General features: G+C 45.0%; 2 protein-coding genes across 4 annotated transcripts in view; both read left to right on the forward strand.

Annotated features, from left to right (window-relative positions):
* Positions 1 to 1,129, forward strand: part of mtfp1 (mitochondrial fission process 1) — an 8,219-nt gene extending 7,090 nt beyond the window's left edge. The window contains exon 4 of the mRNA XM_035392173.1: positions 1 to 1,129. This exon is cut by the window's left edge and continues 1,596 nt beyond it. The gene's annotated coding sequence lies outside the window, so the exon portion shown is untranslated.
* A 9,276-nt stretch (positions 1,130 to 10,405) lies between these two features.
* LOC118212666 (mediator of RNA polymerase II transcription subunit 13-like) overlaps positions 10,406 to 19,439 on the forward strand; it is a 78,210-nt gene continuing 69,176 nt past the window's right edge. For all 3 annotated transcript variants that reach the window (XM_035390817.1, XM_035390818.1, XM_035390819.1), the window contains exon 1: positions 10,406 to 12,055. In XM_035390817.1, the coding sequence (XP_035246708.1) occupies positions 11,984 to 12,055 (72 nt within the window). In that variant the 5' untranslated portion in view covers positions 10,406 to 11,983. The remainder of the gene's footprint in view (positions 12,056 to 19,439) is intronic.

Consider the following 19,439-nt stretch of genomic DNA (forward strand, 5'->3'; position numbering starts at 1 on the left):
GTGACCAGACAATCAGTTCCGCTTCTTCCTCCGATCCCTGCTTCTCGTAATTACGAGGTCCCGGTCGCTCTGAATCACAGTGTTTCGGTATGGATGTAATTTTTTTAAGCCACGCCCTTTCATTTAAAAAAAAATGCACAAGGAGCCAGCCAATCAGAAAAACTTTTCGGCAGAGACAAAAATGTCAGCGTTGAGCACACAGGGCTAAATTTGTGGTCGCTGTACAGAAGATTTTGCGGCCTCTCTGCGGTCTTTTGCTATAGGCCGCCTGCGGGGCTGTTGTATGTCAAACACTGTTATGAAGTCACGGGCTTCGATTCCGCACGGCTAGTCCAAGCCAGCGCAGTTTAACGTTCTGTGAACTTCACGTTAAAGCACAGCTATCCTGTGCTGTAAAGGAGGGAAATAACTTCCTGCTGAGACAGGAAATGACTGTAACGAGCCAAATTGGGGGAAAACCGCTCGGGTAGTCTGCGCACCACAGTTGATACTGTGAAACCTGCAATAAAGATGCAATGCACAGCAGAGAGTTTGAAAAGCCATATCCTGTACGAGTGCAATATGCTGTGTACCTTTTTTAAGTACTGTAGAAGGGAAAATCTGAGTTCTGCTTCCTCTTCTGAAACAGAAACAGGAAGTAGAATTTTCGTGTCACTCTTTGTGAAACCGATTGTTATCGTATTTTTAATTGTCCCCGTCTATAGTGTTTAGATGTGCAAGTCATATCGGTGCTCTGGCTATGCTGAATAATGTCTCTTTAAAAAGTCTTTTTGTTTTTATGAACATGGCTGTTTTGTCTCCACAGGTATTTTACATCATTGTTTAAGATGTGTGTTTTAGGGATCAAAGAACTTGTGGCGATTCAAACAATGCTGACCAACATTGCCCAGTAACAGATTTGAAACACTTGCATTTCATTAAATTTGTAACATTTTTCATTTATGTCCACTTTGGAGTACATTTAAAAAAAGTTGTTCAGTTTATTAAATATGCATGTTTTTGTGCCATGTTATGTTTCAGAGTACCCTTCGGTTGAATTGCCCCTTCATTCTGAAACATTTTTAAAAGTGGTGTACAGAAACTAGCAGTATTTATTTTGTGGAGCAGAATTAAACAGTTATTCTGCCAATCTGCGTCTGCGTGGTTCGTCTCAGGAAACAACTTGAAATGTGGTTTGCAAGGTGGTGAAAACGACAGCAGAAAAAGATGGCACTTTTGCGGCGAACCATTGCCAAAGGAAGCTGACCATTTTTCGCGATAATTTAGGGGAACTACTGCACTACTGCATCTCATCTACAGAGAGTCGGAGTAGAATCTAAGTTAAAACTCAATAAAAATACAAATTTATATAAATGCAATAAATTTTTTTAAAAAAAAGTCATTTCGAAATGTGATCACATTTCCGTCGTCACCTCGAGTGTTCCGAACGCGCGCGAGCCGCGATCTCTCGCTGTCGCGGTGAGGACGCGTATCAGTGGCCCTGTTGTGACAACACACACTCTGGCAGCATATGGCAAATGGAGGCGCTACCGTGGGGGATTTGGGGATTTGAAATAAAGCCAGCTCGTTTGTTCTTTTCTTTCCCTCAGGTAAGTTTACCTTGCCATAAAACACACGGAGGAAAGGTGCACTGGGCACACATCCCAGATCGGTTTCTGCCTTTTGAATTAAACGGCTGGGGATCAGAAGAGACGATTTCAGGATCAGCGCCTTGGGGAAACCTTTGTATCCTAAACTTACAGTAGCATTTAGGAACTGCTCCTGTTCAAACTGTAAATTACTTAATGTGTCATTGTCCCACGTGAAATTTCTCATACACGGCGAAATCTTAAATTCGAAGCATTTAAAGGGGAAGGAATGCGCTTGAATACCAATATTAAACATGCTTCAGTTGGAGGTATAAAATCCCCTTGATTCGCTGACCTTCACGCAGTCATGACTCAAAGCCGCCACAAGGGGGAGCGAAGAGCAGCGCTTGGGCTCCAGACCAAGCGCGGTTCCGTCAAGGACACCTCGTCTCGGTTCGCCCAGGAGCTGAGAAGCACACATGCTGGAACGCCTGCCCTGTTTTCTCACACGACTGCCAGGTTTTTAGAAAATGGCACAGCAAATGAAACGAGCTTTAATTTGAGGCGCCGTGAAAGAGGGAGATGCAAATTAAATAAAGTGCTTGCGATTTAGAGACGTGGGTATTTTATCAGCACTTAAAATCATTGTCAAGTGATGGCTAATGTGTTGGGATTTGCGGAGGAATGTGTAGGAATCCCCATGCGATTCAGCTAGCTGTACTGAATCATAGCTGTTTTCAATGCAACAGGAAGACAATCTCCTCCAATGGTGTACTTTAAATAATTCAAGCTTTTAAAAACATACATTTAATTAAAAGGGTCTCCGCGCATATGTTAATTATGTTGATTGCGGTGTCCCAAGGAGCTGTCTAATCTGTCAGGGAAAAAAATGCCAACTGGCGAGGGTTTTAACGATGACATCACCTCGGAACACGAAGGTCGCGTCGCGCCCCGTGTTGCATTAAAGCAAGCGCGCGTGAGAGACGTTGGGTTCGGATGTCGTCCTCTAAGTGCCGTCATGCCGTTTTCTGGAATCATCGTTTTTGATGAGTAGCCAATCTGTGGATGCCTGCTGGTAGCTTGGAGGACACGCGTGTTGGAAGTATGTTCGCTGCCACGGAGTGATGTCACGGTGGTGGGAATATTGCTCCCCTTCACTGGTGGACTAAGAGGACTATTAAGCCTGCCGTTACGAATCCCAAAATGGTCGGTGCAAGTGTAGATTGTTAATCACTAACTTGTCTAGACCAATCAATTTTGGATAGTTAAATTTCATGAATCCACACAATGCATAATGTACTGTAATATCTGCCAGTATAGTGTGTAATATACCATAATATCTGCCATTACAGTGTGTAATATGCCATAATATCTGCCAGTGCCGTGTGTAATATACCATATCTGCCAGTGCAGTGTGTAATGTATCGTAATATCTGCCAGTATAGTGTGGAATATCTGAGGGGTAAGTTCTGTCAGGTCCTGGATCATTGGAAGCAGTGGGATGGACTGATGGTAGACCATCTCAGGTTTCTGGGACCCCTGGTGTTCCCCTTTCTCCTCCTCCCCATGCTCCTGTCGCTCACCCAGTCTCTCTCTCCCACCGGCTGATAGTTCCCCATCCCCCGACCCCCCCGACCCCCCATCTCTGGCGTTGGAATAATTGGAATTCTGCCGCAATTGGCAGGTCGGGGCGTCGGGGGGGGAGGTGGCGGGGCGGGGGGTGGGGGGACGGAGTTGGGGCGGGTCCTCGGACGAAATGCACAAACATTTATTAGGAGTCTCCCCGGAGCGATACGGGGCGGTAGTGGGGGGCCCCGGTGGAGACACTGAGCTGATGAATTGAATTAATCTCCTGGGCTGATGATGGATGGGGGTGTTCAGAAGGGTTGGAAAATGGGGCCATTGTTCTTCTGTCACTCCGATGGCCACATCCCTCTTTGATTTGCGCCTCGTATGGAAGGCCACAAGTGGGCCAACAGGTCCCCCCCCCACTCCCCCCACCCCCCCTCGCAGTGTTTACGTGTTAGTGTTGTGGTACTTAGCTGCAGCCATGGCCTTGCGATGGTCCTAAATGCAAATACATTGGTTGGGTGTAGCAAGACATATTAGTAACAATTTTCAAGATAATAATATTGATGACAGCTGTTCGTGAACTAAACGAAACCATGGCTCTGGCTAAAGCTTCCGTCAAATGTAACCAAGTGTTTCTTTTTTATTTGTTTGTTTTGCTTTGTTTTGTTTTGTTTTGTTTTGTTCACTTTACCCTCTGTTTCTGAAACAATGTTGTGCGAGGAATTGGGGGTAAAGAGACAATTGTTCAAATGTATAGTTAATAAGTTACTGGAAGATCCACCTATATAAAAAAAGCTGTGGACAGAATTTGTGGGAGCTAGTCCAAATAGAGGCCGATGTGTTTAAAAAATGATGCATACCAAGTATCACATAAACTAATTCAGGGCCAGACTTTTTTTTTCTCATTCCAGTTGAGGCACTTGTGGGGGAAGCTTCTGGATAAAGTGGGTGTTTCTAACACACATTCACACTTTTTCTGGCACAATACTGGACAAGAGCATCTTCAGCTACTTTATTTTTTTAAGTGTGTTTCTTGCCGTCAGATTCTATGGAAGCCCCCTCCTCCCCCAACCCAACCCAACCCAACCCCCTCCCCCACGGCACCTCCCCCATTCTCTATCCCAAGCACCAATTATTGGCTTAACTTTCAACAGAGCCTCTTTCTAACACCATATCCCATTATCATACACACACTTCATTTTGCTTTGCTGCTCTTGTTCTGCAAGTGACTCCTCCTCGGGGTCCGTCTTCAGGAAACGGCGTCGTCGAGAAGAGTGCCACAATGGATTGGGATGAGTCCCGTGAGATGACTAATTAAAATATTCTGTCTAAATGACTTAAAATGATTTATTTGGATGGCAACAGGACTAAATTTACACCACAATCTTGATTATAAATGAGAAAATTCTTTTTCTTGAGAATATTTTGAGAGCTTTGAATCTGAAAATGATGTTTTCACAGCCGATGTGATGTCCTCAGTAGTGACTGTTCTGACCTCCCTGATAACATTTGGAGTTGTAGGGTATTCAGTCTTGAAGCGAACACGTTGCCTTCACCCGTTATGGCATTGTTCACACGGTTGCTTTCATTGTGATTTCATTTGCTTTGGAATGGCAAAAAGGGAACCTCCTTCTTCAGTAAGAAGTGACCTAACGCAGCGATGCATTGAGAGAATTAGCGTCTTCTGTTCTGCTGGCACGCAACCTTCGTTTAAAAAAAAACAAAACAGCGCCTGTGTCATTTTACGCAGGCAAACATCTCGGTCGCCACGCCAGTATTTTGTCTCTCTGATCCACGGTGTGCTCTGAAAATATTTGGATTGTCCGGGGCAAATATGATCTGGGGAATCCTACTTGAATGCCGATGAACCGAAAACAAAAAAGTTCCTTCCTTGTAAGGCTGATAACAGATATTCCCCGGCGAAAGCGTTCAGGCCAGACTAAGCCCCTATAAACTCAAGTGTGAGCGAGTCAAAATGTCAAACACAGACCAGGCCTTCCCTCACAAAAACTCTGCTGCAGACTCTGACGGTGCCAGAGCGACTGTGCAACCCAATACCCAAAAGTCCTAACAACAGCGGTACGTCTGACATGGTCGTACATAAATAACCCTATTCAACAGACGTTTTTTTTTCAGGTTCTCAGGCAACTGGCGAGCGCAGCGTTCTGAATGCGAAATGTCGAATAACTGCGTGTCAGAGGAGGAAGGTAAATGGAGCGATAAGGCCGTCTGAAACAGCGACGCTGGTACGGAGCGGGTTTTCGGCAGAGTGAGTGGGCCTTGACGAGATTTTTATGTCATAGCAGAGCAGGGCAAGTGGGCGGTGCTAAAGGTCGTTACCCATATTCAACCAGACGGACATGTGCAAGAGAAGCAGAATGAAAATGTTTCATTTTAAGCACTTATATATATATAGAGAGATATATAAGAGAACGGTACAGGCCTGAATGCTTGACCCTACAGTGAGGGGCTCTGTTATACTGTGGGGGGGGCATTTTTCTGGCAAGGTTTTGGTCCCATTAGAGGGAAGGATCACTACAAATCAATGCAGTCTGATCACGTCCTGCATTGACATTCCCAGTCTCCTGAGGTTGAGCTGCTCTTCTTCTGTCTTTGCGTTAATATCGCACAAACGCATGGGCATCACATCATTGCATGTGCTTTCGACCACAGTTTCTGACCTATCTACTGATGTCTTTCCCATAGATTTAAATGCAGATGTCACTTTGGTCACTGTGCCTATTGAAGCACTAGCCAGCTGAGCAGCCTTTGTGACTGAAGCTCCTGCCATCCGTGCCCCACCAATGAACCCTCTTTTAAAGTCACTTTGATCTTTTTCTCTTTCCATCTTGATCCAGAATCGAGGTCAACTGGACCTGCTCAGAATTGTTATACATGCCACAGATCATCATAGGATGTTAATTGCTTAAGCGTATCATACAGTACGCTTGTATGGAAGCATCTGCATTCGTTATGTTTCTCCACTCATTTATTCAGGTTTTTCCTTTAATTTGTCACTCATCTGTATGTACATTTGTGTGTGTGTGTGTGTTTAAAAAGCACTATTAGTAATATCCTAAAGTACGCAGAAATAATAAAAAATTTTCTCATTGTTATTAAAAAAAATATTTGGAAGCTTATTTTAACCTGAAAAGAATTTCTTCTTTAAAAATACATAATAGACCTTAGTTTGCCTTCATACAAAATGCATGTGGCGAAACTGAACTAAGATTTCTTATATTTAGCCAAATGTTGATCCTGTCTGTTCATGTGTTATGATTCATAAACATGAAATGAGAACTCAAGAAAAAAAAACATAATTATGTGGTTGCTTGGAGACAAAAATAATTCACATTAGGACAAGGATGCTTGAAGGCTTACAGATGGGCCTTTGCTGGGGGACTTTGAAATAGATAAATAAGAACAAATGGTTTTAATCACACTAAGTACGAAGAGTCGCACCTTCAGACCGCCGCCAATATCTCGTGTCGCCAAGTCATGGACTTCTCGGACATTGCAAACACCCGTGTTATTTACGGCGTTAATGGGTGCCTTTATCCAAGGCAAATTGCATATTATCAATTTACACGGAGGGAAATTTATTGAGGCAATTTAGACGAAGTGCTTCGCTCAAGGTTACATAAGCAGCGCCCCAAATCGGTGTCAGAGCCTCAACCTTTCCGTTGGAAGCTTGGCACGGCAGCCATTACGCCGCGTGGACGCTACGGCGAACGATCTGTTTTTTTCTCCACGTGATACGCGAGCACACCAGGAGGTGAGGACAGGGCCAGAGAGAGCGGTGTGCGGTGACCTTGAAGATGGGCGACCTCAATCGATTTCTGGGTCCGGCAAGGACCGAGGATGGATAAAATAAGCGACTGGAACAAGCCCCAGCAAGTGATGTCAGAACCAGAGAGGGCGGCACGGTAGGAGAGGACACCAGGAAGTGATGTCAGAACCAGAGAGAGCAGCACGGTAGGAGAGGACACCGAGAAGTGATGTCAGAACCAGAGAGGGCGGCACGGTATGAGAGGACACCAGGAAGTGATGTCAGAACCAGAGAGAGTGGCACGGTATGAGAGGACACCAGGAAGTGATGTCAGAACCAGAGAGAGCAGCACGGTAGGAGAGGACACCAGGAAGTGATGTCAGCGCCCGAGAGAGCGGCACGGTATGAGAGGACACCAGGAAGTGATGTCAGAACCAGAGAGGGCGGCACGGTATGAGAGGACACCAGGAAGTGATGTCAGAACCAGAGAGGGCGGCACGGTATGAGAGGACACCAGGAAGTGATGTCAGCGCCCGAGAGAGCGGCAGCAGAGCTCTGACCATCGCAGCGTTTCGGGCGGTGATGGAACGGAGCACCCTGTGACGGCTGAACGACGACGCAGTTTTCCAGGGCGAGATGACGGATGGACGGCTGTCAGGCCCAGTTCATCACCATGCAGACAATCCCTGCCTCTCCGGAGCCGCCCGTTCTCCAGGAAACTCCGCTCAGATAAACACCACGCTTTCTCCTCTTCTCACACACCACCTTCAGCTGAAGGAAAGAGCTTCACTGGATCACAGATTCTTTTTATTTTTATTCTGTTTTACATCAAACTAGTCTCTGGAATGAAATAAATAAACAAATAAATAAATGAATGAATAAATACATTTATAAAATAAAAAACAGGAAGACTTTTTTGTTAATTTATCATAATGTGGATGATTAAGGGGCGGCCATGTTTTGTGCGGGTAACTCTGCGGATAGCTTCACTACCCATGCACGCCCAAGGCTTGTGATTGGCTGCCTGAGCTAAAGACCGAGATCCCTGTGCACCGAGGCTTGTGATTGGCTGCCTGAGATAAAGGCAGAGATCCTAGCACATCCAGGCTTGTGATTGGCTGCCTGAGCTAAAGACCGAGATCCCTGTGCACCGAGGCTTGTGATTGGCTGCCTGAGATAAAGGCAGAGATCCTAGCACATCCAGGCTTGTGATTGGCTGCCTGTGCTAAAGACTGAGATCCCTGCACACCCAGGCTTGTGATTGACTACCTGAGCTAAAGACCGAAATGCCTGCACATGCAGGCTTGTGATTGGCTGCCTGAGCTAAAGACCAAGATCCCTGCACACCCAGGCTTGTGATTGGCTGACCGAGCTAAAGACCGAGATCCCCGAGTGACAGGAAATTGTGCTGCGCCTGGTTCTGACCCTAGGAGGCGATGTCATCTACCGTGTGATCGGCAAAGTGTGACCTTTGACCTGCCGCCCCTGTGAACGCTAAAATGCATGAAAACAAATGGTCCAGCGAACAACACGTTGGAACGCTGGCTGTAAAGGCCCTGAAGGGGGTGTCGGTCCCCCATGTCTGGTCAGTTCACCCAGCATTTTGGAATTCTGGTGTTGGAACCCAACACTGCTCTCCCATCAACTTTACGCTTGGTTTCCACGGGTGGGAAATCCTGTCCTGGGAATTGTTCCAGAGCTGAAGCGAAACTGTGTCGCCAAACGTTTTATTACTTTATGTACATTTTCATAAAAGTCACCTCCTGTACCTGTGGAAACAGCGCACGGAAAGGTGATGAATGTATGCAGCGTAAGTCACAGTCACCTCTCGACAGAGGTGTTGGAATTACAGTCCTACTTTGGATAATACAAGGCCTCAAAATGTATTCAACAGGAGACGAAGAAGCTCAGTGACTTCTGTCTTGCTCATTGAGCTGGGAGATTGATACCTGCTAAGCTCACTCTCACTTCTGATTAATATCTTTCTTAGTTTTTTTTTTGTTTAATTGTCTGTGTGGAGTTTGCGTGTTCTCCCTGTGCCTGAGTGGGCTTCCTACCACAGTTCAAGACAGGCAAATTGGAGACTTAAAATTGCCCATCGGTATGAGTGCGTGAGTAAATGGTGTGTGTGCCCTGCGATAGATTGGCAACCTCTCCAGGGTTTATTCCTGCCTCTCGCCCAGCGCACGCTGGGATAGGCACCAGCACTCCCTGTGAATGGATTGATGTGGCCAAACCTACCATTGTTTGGCAGTAGAGATAGATAGATAGACAGAGAGAGAGAGAGAGAAAGAGAGGAAAATAATCAAAATCAAGCTCTCTTGTCTTTGACTTGTCTTTTTTAAGTACACCACTTTGCCAACACAAGATAAATCAGCTGAACATGGCCCTGGTTCACAAAGCAGGATCCCTGAGTTACCTGGAGAACTGCGCCGTGTAAAACCCGAAACCTTGCCAAATCTGGAACATGGACTGAAGCAAAAAAGAGCTGTTCCTGGTTTTGCTCAGCGCGGTTATCCAGCAGCAATCCTGCTTTGTGAAATACCCCCCAGAACAGAACGCCAGACTTTCTCAACTACACAGGATGCCCTTGACAATTTAAAAATTGCCTTTTATGGTTACTGAGAATTAAAAATCACCCTGCTTCAAGTGTCAGCCTGGTACCAATGGCTTATCAATCATCCATGAATGGTTTTCAAGTCTGTGTACATATGAATGTTAAAATCTACACTGTAATAATAATAATAATTATAATCATTATAATAATAATAATAATAGTAGGTGATATTTTCCAGATAAAAACCATGATAAAGTAAAACAATTCTTAATCGTCTGCATGATAGGAACACGAGACAAGTACTAAAACACTCACATGGTGTAAGTCACCGATGGAATTCAAACCTGCAACTGACTATTTCCAGGAAGTGCTGGCTCATTCCGCTACTACATCAAAGTGCTGTCTAGGCAAACATTTATCTTAACAGTTCATTAATTCAATGTAGCTGAGTGTGTAGCAGGAAATATGAGGACATATTTATTATCTGGTTCGGGAAATAGCCTATATCTAAAATATGTTTATATTACAGCTTGTTCGAAATAATACACAGACGTCCACTTAGCGAGGACAAGTACTTATTTCTTTAATTCAGTATAAACATTAAATTTTATTGGTACAATTTAAAAATTGTAGCGCACATTAAAATCGCTGACAATGAAAACAGCGAGAGGCACTGTGTAAAAGCATGCGTTTGGGAACAATAATATCTCGCAAGAAGATGCTGGTCAGCGCCGGAGAGCGCTTCTAGCGCCGCCGCGAGGCTGGTGTTGGGATCCCGGAACGCTGCCGTAATCCTTTCGCTTTGATCACGTGAGTGCTCCGTGCCAAACGGGAAAGCGAGTCCCTCCCGTAGCCTCGCCTGCCGCCATTACATCGCTATGCGTGGTGGGCTGGCGGAGTGCGAGCGGCTGTGGGCGCAGTCTCACACACACACGCGCTCGGAGTGAGAGTCACACATATTCATGCATACACACACATTCACTCACGAATGTAAGATGAAAGGCACCGAGACATAAACAATGCCAGTTTAGGGACTCACAGGTTCCGAAGCCCGTTGGTTACAATAGCGGGCATATCGGCATTTTCACAAACCTGACTTTCAGAGGGCGTTTTTTTTTTTTTTTTTTTTTTTTTTGTATTTTCATGATTTTTTTTTTTAAAGGGATAAAGACGCGAATCGCGAGTCAGCCGTTTTCGGGGTTGTGGTTTAAGCTTTGGTCAGCTATCTTGCTAGCTGGCTAAATTTATATTTATTAATCATAACGCCAGGCGAGGATTGCCACCATTGCTGAACTGTCATCATCGACTTCGTGACTCTTATTATTATTAAACATATTGCTATTGTTAAAGCTCGAGAACCCTTAGCGTTCAGATGGCTGAGAAAGGACGTTTCGTAATGACATAAAACAGAGGAAGGAAGGATTTTAAAACCCGTGTTTTGTGTAACGCGCTGCTGTTTTTGTGATGATAGACTGACAGTAGGCTACTTTTTCATTTGTTCAGGAACTGTGAACATATTGAACATTCAATAACGTTTGGCGGCTAGGACATTTTTTTCGCTCGCTTAACAAAACGGAAGAGACAACCTTCTATTTTTGTATGCAGCCTGGTGTTATTTGCAAAGTGAAACGGGGATTAAAACATTCCTGTTCTCTGTTGCCTCTAGTGTAGGCTACTACAGTTAGGGAACGGCGGTGGTAAGAAAGATATACTATTTATAGCACTTGCAATTCTCGAAAACTATCACAACTGGTGCATAAGACTGTGGGCTCTGGCGGTTTCGATTTTTTTTCCGTTTTTTTATCTCTTGCTTTCGAGATGATATAGGACTACGTCTTCAACGTTTTTACACAGCGTGGTCGATTTATTGTTGGATATAATGACAGACATTGTTTTGGCGATGTGCTTTTTGTGTATGAAGTTCTGAAAACCTCGGGACTGCACTTGAATTGTTGATCAGTTTCATTTTCTTTTTTTCGGAAGGAAACACGAAAAGACAGCGTGTGGATTACAGCTACTGTTATTTAATCAATAAAATAACAACACGAAGACTGCCATGGATATACTGTGGTATTTTCCCTACATGGATTAAAACAATGATATGTTGATGTGCATGTGTTTGGCGAGTCTGACCGAACTGATCAGGATTCTGAGATTTAAAAAAATCTCCACACGCTCGGATTTACAAAATAAACTCATTTGCTTCGGAGGCAAGATCGGAAAATGCTGAAGATCGCTCTTATTAGTTACCCTTAAAAATACACTTGCATCTCATTTTGGAAACCGACACGATCGGGGAATCATAATTTAATTGTCTGTCGATTTTTATTTTCGCCGTTGGTGTGGAGGAATTTTATTTCAGTTTTCAGTCCTGCTCTGGCTGTCATTATTTCGTGTTTTGGCGACAGATACCGTGGCTGACGTGTGAACGAAGCAATTCTCCACCGCGACTCGGTCTTGGTACCGACACAGGGATTTCGACATGACTAGTACCGACAACCCGGTCGGCGGACGATTATGACTACAGCAGCGAATTGGGTGGCTAACGGGGCGAGTCTTGAAGACTGCCACTCCAACCTCTTCTCCCTGGTACAGTAAAGCAAATCACTGTTTAGTGCAGATAAAGCGTGCAAATCAAAACGAGCAGCTAAGTGGGATCCTCCAGTAAGAAGCCGAAAGGGGCCACGGTTTGAATATTTTTGTGCTTGCGGTGCAAAGGTGAACCAATTGCCTGTGTCGTGATTAGCTAATCATTAACGGGGGGCAGTGATCCGACTGTACCAGCGCACTGAACTGGTCTCAATGGGCGAAATATGTCCACAAAGAATTTACGCGCTCATTTGCAGTTTTCATGACGATTTTTTATGATGTAGTAGCATTTTATTTATTTTTTCCTCAGAACATAGCCTGGCTACCTTGCCGTGCGATGTCTTAAACGAACAAAAGAATGTCAGCTATTGTAGAGCATTCCTGTCTGTACCAGTGTAACAGCTAGAGAATGGTCAAAGTGTTGTTTTTAACGTAGACTACCTCCACGTGTGAGCCGAGTGTGTGTGTGTGTGTTTCCCCCTAATGTTAAAGAAACGCGTTGCTAAAGATTGACTACTTAACGTGACAAGTTGCTGAAAGTTAGGCTACTTGACGACGCTCTCGGTGTGTAGCTTCACATTCTAGCAGTTATTCGCAGACAGGAAAACACGATGGTAATTGTACATCGTTTGAGGAAGACGTTCGGATTATTTAACACAAATACTCCCAGAGTAGTGTCACAGAGATGTAATGGAAAGCAAGACGAAAATAAAATCATTGGGAGAAAATGATAGAGAATATCTTATAGACGGTTATTATGATCTGGATTAATGTGAGTGCCACTGTGTGATATCAAAAAGCAATTTATTCGAACACTTAGCACCCTGGAAGGCAATCACTCGGAGGAAATAAAATTATTCAGATGAAGGAAGTACGAATGACTCGCCCACTGTTGCGCTCTGTTTTATTGAGACAAATCCAACTTTCAGTTTTGGGAACTCGCAGGCTGTCTTCATGACGTGCTGAGGTGTGTCAGATTGGTTCGGCGAACGTGCGTTGTAGGCTACATACGTGCACGTAAATCGGTGCACGAGAGCATGCACGGGAGCCAGGTGCGGTAAACTTGCATTCATTGTTCCACTGAGCCGAGATGTTCCAGGGGTCGGTCAGGTGATATTGCGGTTTATGCAACGGGGGAAGGCCGTCTTCTCCTTGGATGCACTTCTAGCCCTGAAATTTCCGTAAAATATGCGTGTACTTGACCATTCAAGCCCTTTATACCCAGTTTCGTAAATAATTCCCCCTCTTAGTCCTGCCATTTCTGAATAAACACACGAATGTTACTGAAAGGGGAGAGGAAACAAAACCGCAAAGGGGATCGCCCTTGATGTTTCTGGGAGCACTCTAGATAGACGCCGGGCTGGGCTTTACAACGGCGTTCCCATTCACAAAAAAAGGGAGAAGAAAGTGCGGGGGCCTGGCAAGTTTCCACGCTTCTTTCAGTTAATGACTTTATCAAAGCAGCGAAGAAAAACACTCGCACTGAATATTTATAATCGGGATTGCACTTACAGCCGATGCAGTGCCAAACTCCAAGCGCTGTTCGCAATATTTTTTTAAGGGGGTGGGGGGGATTGTAACACGCGGTTTAATAGGAACAAGAGGACACCGATCGACCACACATCGCAGGCGCATTTGCTGACAAAAAAGGCCCGCGCGACAAAGGGTTCGTTATTTATTTTAATTTCCCACGAGCCAAAAATCGATGACCCTCTCGATTACAATGTGAATCACAGTTCATATGGCGCGCGTGGATAATTAGTGCCTTGGCTCTGCTCTGTCTGTTTTTCCCCTCATAGTTCTAATTGATTTGTGTCACTGTTAGCTAATCCAGAAAATTTGTACTTCGTTAACAGTATCATTCAGCCGAGAGAATTGAATAGTGCTGCCGCGCGCAACAGTCTCTTCTCTGGGCCTTTACTTTTACAATAAATTGGCCATATTTATATCACATCATATTTTGCTCTCCAGGAATTACAACTGAAAATCAGAGGAGACAAAATAATTTGAGACTTTGTTGGGTGGTGGGTTGAACCTGCAGTTTTTTACTTTTTTATTTTTTGGGTAGTGGTGGTTGTATGTGTGTGCGTATGTGTGTGGGGAAATGTTATGCTGCTTGATTCCTTGGTCAGCTCAGAGATTGAGTCCTTGGGTCATTCTGCTGGGTAACAGGCCTCAGAGTTGGTGTGTGAGGACAGGGACTGCGTTTGTGGACTTTGGAAAGTTGTGTGTGCGGCCTGTGTAGGCTTGTGTTTGTGGTCTTTGGATAGTTGTGTTTGAGGCCTGTGTTTGTGGTATTTGGAAAGTTGTGTGTGAGGCCTGTGTAGGCCTGAGTTTGTGATCTTTGGATAGTTGTGTTTGAGGCCTGTGTTTGTGGTATTTGGAAAGTTGTGTACTAGGCCTGAGTTTGTGATCTTTGGATAGTTGTGTTTGAGGCCTGTGTTTGTGGTATTTGGAAAGTTGTGTGTGAGGCCTGTGTAGGCCTGAGTTTGTGATCTTTGGACAGTTGTGTTTGAGGCCTGTGTTTCCTGAGCTCAGCCCCAGCCCTGCAGGAGGGTGGAGAGGGAGCGCCTGCTCTCTGCAGCCGAGGACGGCTCTGCACTGACTCATGCTGTAGTCACTGCTGAAATATGCAGCTCTGGGAAAACACAGCGCATGACGCAGGGAGCAGCACTAGTGACGGTAAACACACACACACGCAGGCACACACACACACATGCAGGTACACATACACAAGCTCATACACACACACACATGCAGGCACACACACACAAGCTCATACACACACACATGCAGGCACACACACTCAAGCTCATACACACGCACACACACACAAGCTCATACACACGCACACACACACAGAAGCTCATACACACAAGCTCATACACACACACACATGCAGGCACACACACTCAAGCTCATACACACGCACACACACACACAGACACAAGCTCATACACACACCCACACAGGCTCATACACGCACACACACACAGAAGCTCATACACACTCACACACGCACACACACACACACACACAAGCTCATACACACTCACACACACACGCACACACACGCACACGCAGGCACACACACACACAAGCTCATACACACGCACACACACGCACAAGCTCATACACACACACACACACACATTCAAGCACACGCAGGCACACACACATTCACGCACACACACACACATATACGCGCACACACGCATGCACACCCAAACACATACACACAAACACGCACACACACATACACACACGCGCGCATGCACGCACATACACAGACACACATAAACACACACACACAACACTCACATGCACACACACACACACACACACACACACACACATGCACACACACACACAAGCTTCTGATAGCCGGGACTTGTGCCTTGGCTGGCGTTTGTAAGGCGTTTCCTGATTGGCAGAAGTACATGTTGAGGCGCACACATGTGGCATTGTTTGGCCTTAATTAAAGGAGCCCTAAGCCGGCCCACAGACAGGACTGCTCCGGGTGAAACACCGCTAATTAAGGGGTTTCAAGTGCAAGTATAGCGAGCTGCTCATTAGCCATACTGTACACCAGCAGCCGGCAAGGATGTGAGGATGACACAACAGAGGGAGAGATGAAGAGAGGGAGGGAGGGAGGGAGGGAGGGATGAGACAGAGGACAGAGCTGAAGCTTGCTGTCTGTATCTGGGTTAGTGGCTCACTCGACGCGAGGCTAACAGCCTGCGATGGGGTTTTAGAGTGGCGTTTCTGGTCTCAGGTCAAGTGCTGCTAGCCGGTAGCCCGCTGCTCTCTGCCTGGGTTAGACCGCTTCCCCCAGCTTTACTCGGCTTCGCTCAGCTCAACGGAGGATCCCCAAAGCCACGGCCATGGCTAATTCCCCCCCCCCACAGACAACCCCCCGCCCCCGTTACCTGGCCTGCTCCCACCTGCCCAGGCCTGCTAGGTAGATTCCTGTATTCTGTGCATGAATGACATGGAGATCCCACACATAAGCGCACCCCCACCAAACCTATAACTCTTATTCATGAGCTCTGTCATTTGTTAATGGAATATTACTATTATACGGGGAGGGGGGGGGGCGTTCATGGGTAGGAGGCGGTAATGTTGGTTGCATAGGGTACTGGCTGTGAATCCTAGAAGTGTGACAGACTTGTTTGTTGGTAGACTTGCCTGCGTGGGACTTGTTCCTGAAGAGGTGAGGAGCGGCCTGTTGTTCTGGCTTGGCTTGGGGGGGGGGGGGGGGGGGGAGAGGGGGGTATTTTGGAGCATGGTGGCTCCCTTGTTAAATATGGAGGCCCTTTAGGGCCGGCTGGGAGTTATTCTTGGCCTCTGGTGTTCTGGCCTGCACGTCGGTCCGCATAGAGAATAAAGGATTGGAGTGGGACGGCAGTGTAGTGTAATGGGTAAGGAGTTGGTCTTGTGACCTGAAGGTCACAGGTTTGATTCCCCGGACACTGCTGTTGTACCCTTGAGCAAGGTACTTCACCTGCATTGCTTCAGTATATATCCAGCTGTATAAATGAATGCGATGTAAATGCTATGTAAGAGCTGTGTAAGTTGCCCAGGATAAGTGAATCTGCTAAATGGCCAAGGCTGTTAGCTGCTGTATATACCTGTACCCTGAAAGTATTGCGTCTGGTTCATTAAGACTGTATGCCTGTTAGTCTTCTGCCTGCCCAAACCAAAAGGACACAGAAATGGTGTGTTATCTCTCACATAAAACAAGGCAGTCAGTGTAACAGGTTCTATATGTTGTCAATTCAGCTTTAGTTATGAGGTGTAACTAGTTTGACTGTTAGTTTCGTTTTGATGTGTGCGTGTGCAAGTCCAACCGTCATTCGGTATGTATTAATACTGTGTTAAAGCTGTGCATTGTGTCACAAGTTGCATTCGGTGTTGTTATATTCAGGCACAATGCCAGTAATGTGCAATGTAGAAAAAGAAAATTGGACCAATTTGCCCATTTTAACTGCGAGATCCTGGAGGAAAGCAATCTTTGGTGTGAAATCAATAATTCGAATTGATATGCTTAACTAAGAATTCAGCTCTGCATAGAGCGAGAGGTGGTCTCGGAGTTACAGAAATAACATCTGAAGAGAGTCCCATTATTGGTAATATTCCTCCCAGATTCCAACAGGAACGTACCTGCAAATAGCACATTTTCCAACCCTTTTAGATACCGTGCAATAATAACAAGAGCTATAAGATTCCTGGAAGAAATGATTATGATCGTGTGGCATCTGTTTGTAAATGTCAGTAATGATTTCTAAGAACATTCCTTTGAGAAGAATATCGTGAAAAAGATGCGTAGGCACTATGATACTGTAAAGGCTGCTTCTGTCCTCCAGAAGTGTTACAGCATGCGGTGTTGTTTTTTATGGAAGTTAGCTGTATGGCTGCATGGTTTGTTTTTTGTGTGCTTTTATTGTGTATTTAATTTGTGTTTTGTTTTGTACGAATAGAATTGATATTCAGATTATGGTTAACATGGTTGTAATGAAAGAATAGCACAGCAGTCTCTAGGCAAAGGGCCATGTGGTGAAATCCAAAGCAGGGGTCTTTTGTCAAGTTTGTTGTGTCATTTGTATGCAACTTAACACTTTGCCTCAGGGGATAGGCCTACACTTTTCTATCAAGCCAGACTCACAACTGGGGGACTGTAAGATCATAGCGTCTCTGTGTAAATTCTTATGAGCTTGTTATGAGACCTTACGAGATCTCATAATATGTTAGGAGTGCTTCTAAGTTTAAAGACTGCTTGTACGGTCTCATCCTTGTCTATTTCCACAGTTCTTAGAAGTTCTGTACACAAGAGAAACTTTCTCATTCGGAGCGGTGTTATACTGACAGCCCCAGGCCTGCAGGGGTCGAAACTGAATTTGATGATGTCTGTAATTTTGGCAGAGCTCGCAGAAGGCATAAAAATTCTAAGGAGCTCATCGTCGCCACATTGCAAACGCGCGATTAAGTCCACAGGGCAGACTACGGATTGAGTGTGCGGTAGTCTGAGGCCCTCCTCTCCAATCATAATGAAATGGCGAGGGGAAGGTCGGGCGAGTCCAGTGTCCTGTGGGCGGGTCCGTGGGGGCGGGGCCACAGTTATGTGGGTGGGGCCATGGGGGCGGGACCACAGTTATGTGGGCGGATCTGAATCGCCTCATTGGCGTACCCTCTTCGCTGGTTCGACAGGAATTGGCTTTTCGTGATGACAGCCAAGATTTTGACAATAAAGGGTAATTATAATTTATTAATTCTAGATTGCCGTCTAATGGTCATGTGGAATACTGTGGCCTTCCTGCCTTTTGATGTCTTCATGAACATTTGTGCAAGCTGTATTATATACATATATAAACCTCCCCCCCGAATCCCCCCCTTTGAGATACAACGTATAACTATGATTTATGTTGGTCCATCCATACACATCAAATGACTCCTTTTACCATTCTAAGTCGCCTCTCTGTGTTAATTGAGGGAAAGTTCAAGCCACATTGGGCACTGCACAGAACCTGTAAAAGTAAAGACAATATTTTTATCGATTTAAAAAATCTTAAAATGAAAGTATTTCACAAAATATTTATTGATAGAATTGCGTGTAAATGTCAATTGATGTAGCTATGCGTTTTGAGATAATTAGTGCTGATTTGGACGTGAAATCAGTTGGCAGGTACTGTTCCTTCTGTTCAGTTCTTTTGAAAGGAGTACTTTTGAAAGGGCGTTTGTCAAAGTTGTAAAAAGTTACAAGCGTGTGCTACAAGTGAACGTGTTTGTTCGACTCTTTCTGCTCGTTGGAGTTAAATAGGTAGTTCTAGAAAATTGGTGTACGGCTTAATTGGATAAGAATAATTAGCTGTTTTTCAAATATGTTTCCTTTGGCCTGGAGCACAATTCATTGGACGACTAATTAGGCTTTGTTGAAAGAGCTGCCCAAAATGTCTTTGACCGGCGGATACGAGGGAAGTCTGTTGAATGAAACCCTTGCTCGCGTGTTCATTATTGTCAGTAGGGCTTCCAAGACAGTGTGTTCCTGTCACAGAGCACTTGTAGGAGACGAACCGCGGAGATGTTACATAGAGATAGGTGTGTACTTAACAGCTCAATCAGAACTAATAGATTGAAACAAATTGGAAGTGTAGTCAGCACGGCACGCAGTGCATGCTTCCAGAACCAGAACTGAAATAGAAATGCAGACTAGGAAAATGTCCATAATTGGTATCCTGCCCAATATAAAATGCATACTTAATGCATTCAAATATATTTATTTTGTGTATTCTTTTAATGTTATAGAACATATATGCTGCAGTATGTAATTCCCAATAATTTGGGAATTAATCCTATAATTTATACACACATTTCTAAATTGCTGCCA

Source organism: Anguilla anguilla, chromosome 14 (assembly GCF_013347855.1).
Source record: "Anguilla anguilla isolate fAngAng1 chromosome 14, fAngAng1.pri, whole genome shotgun sequence".
In the NCBI taxonomy this organism is placed as follows: domain Eukaryota; kingdom Metazoa; phylum Chordata; class Actinopteri; order Anguilliformes; family Anguillidae; genus Anguilla; species Anguilla anguilla.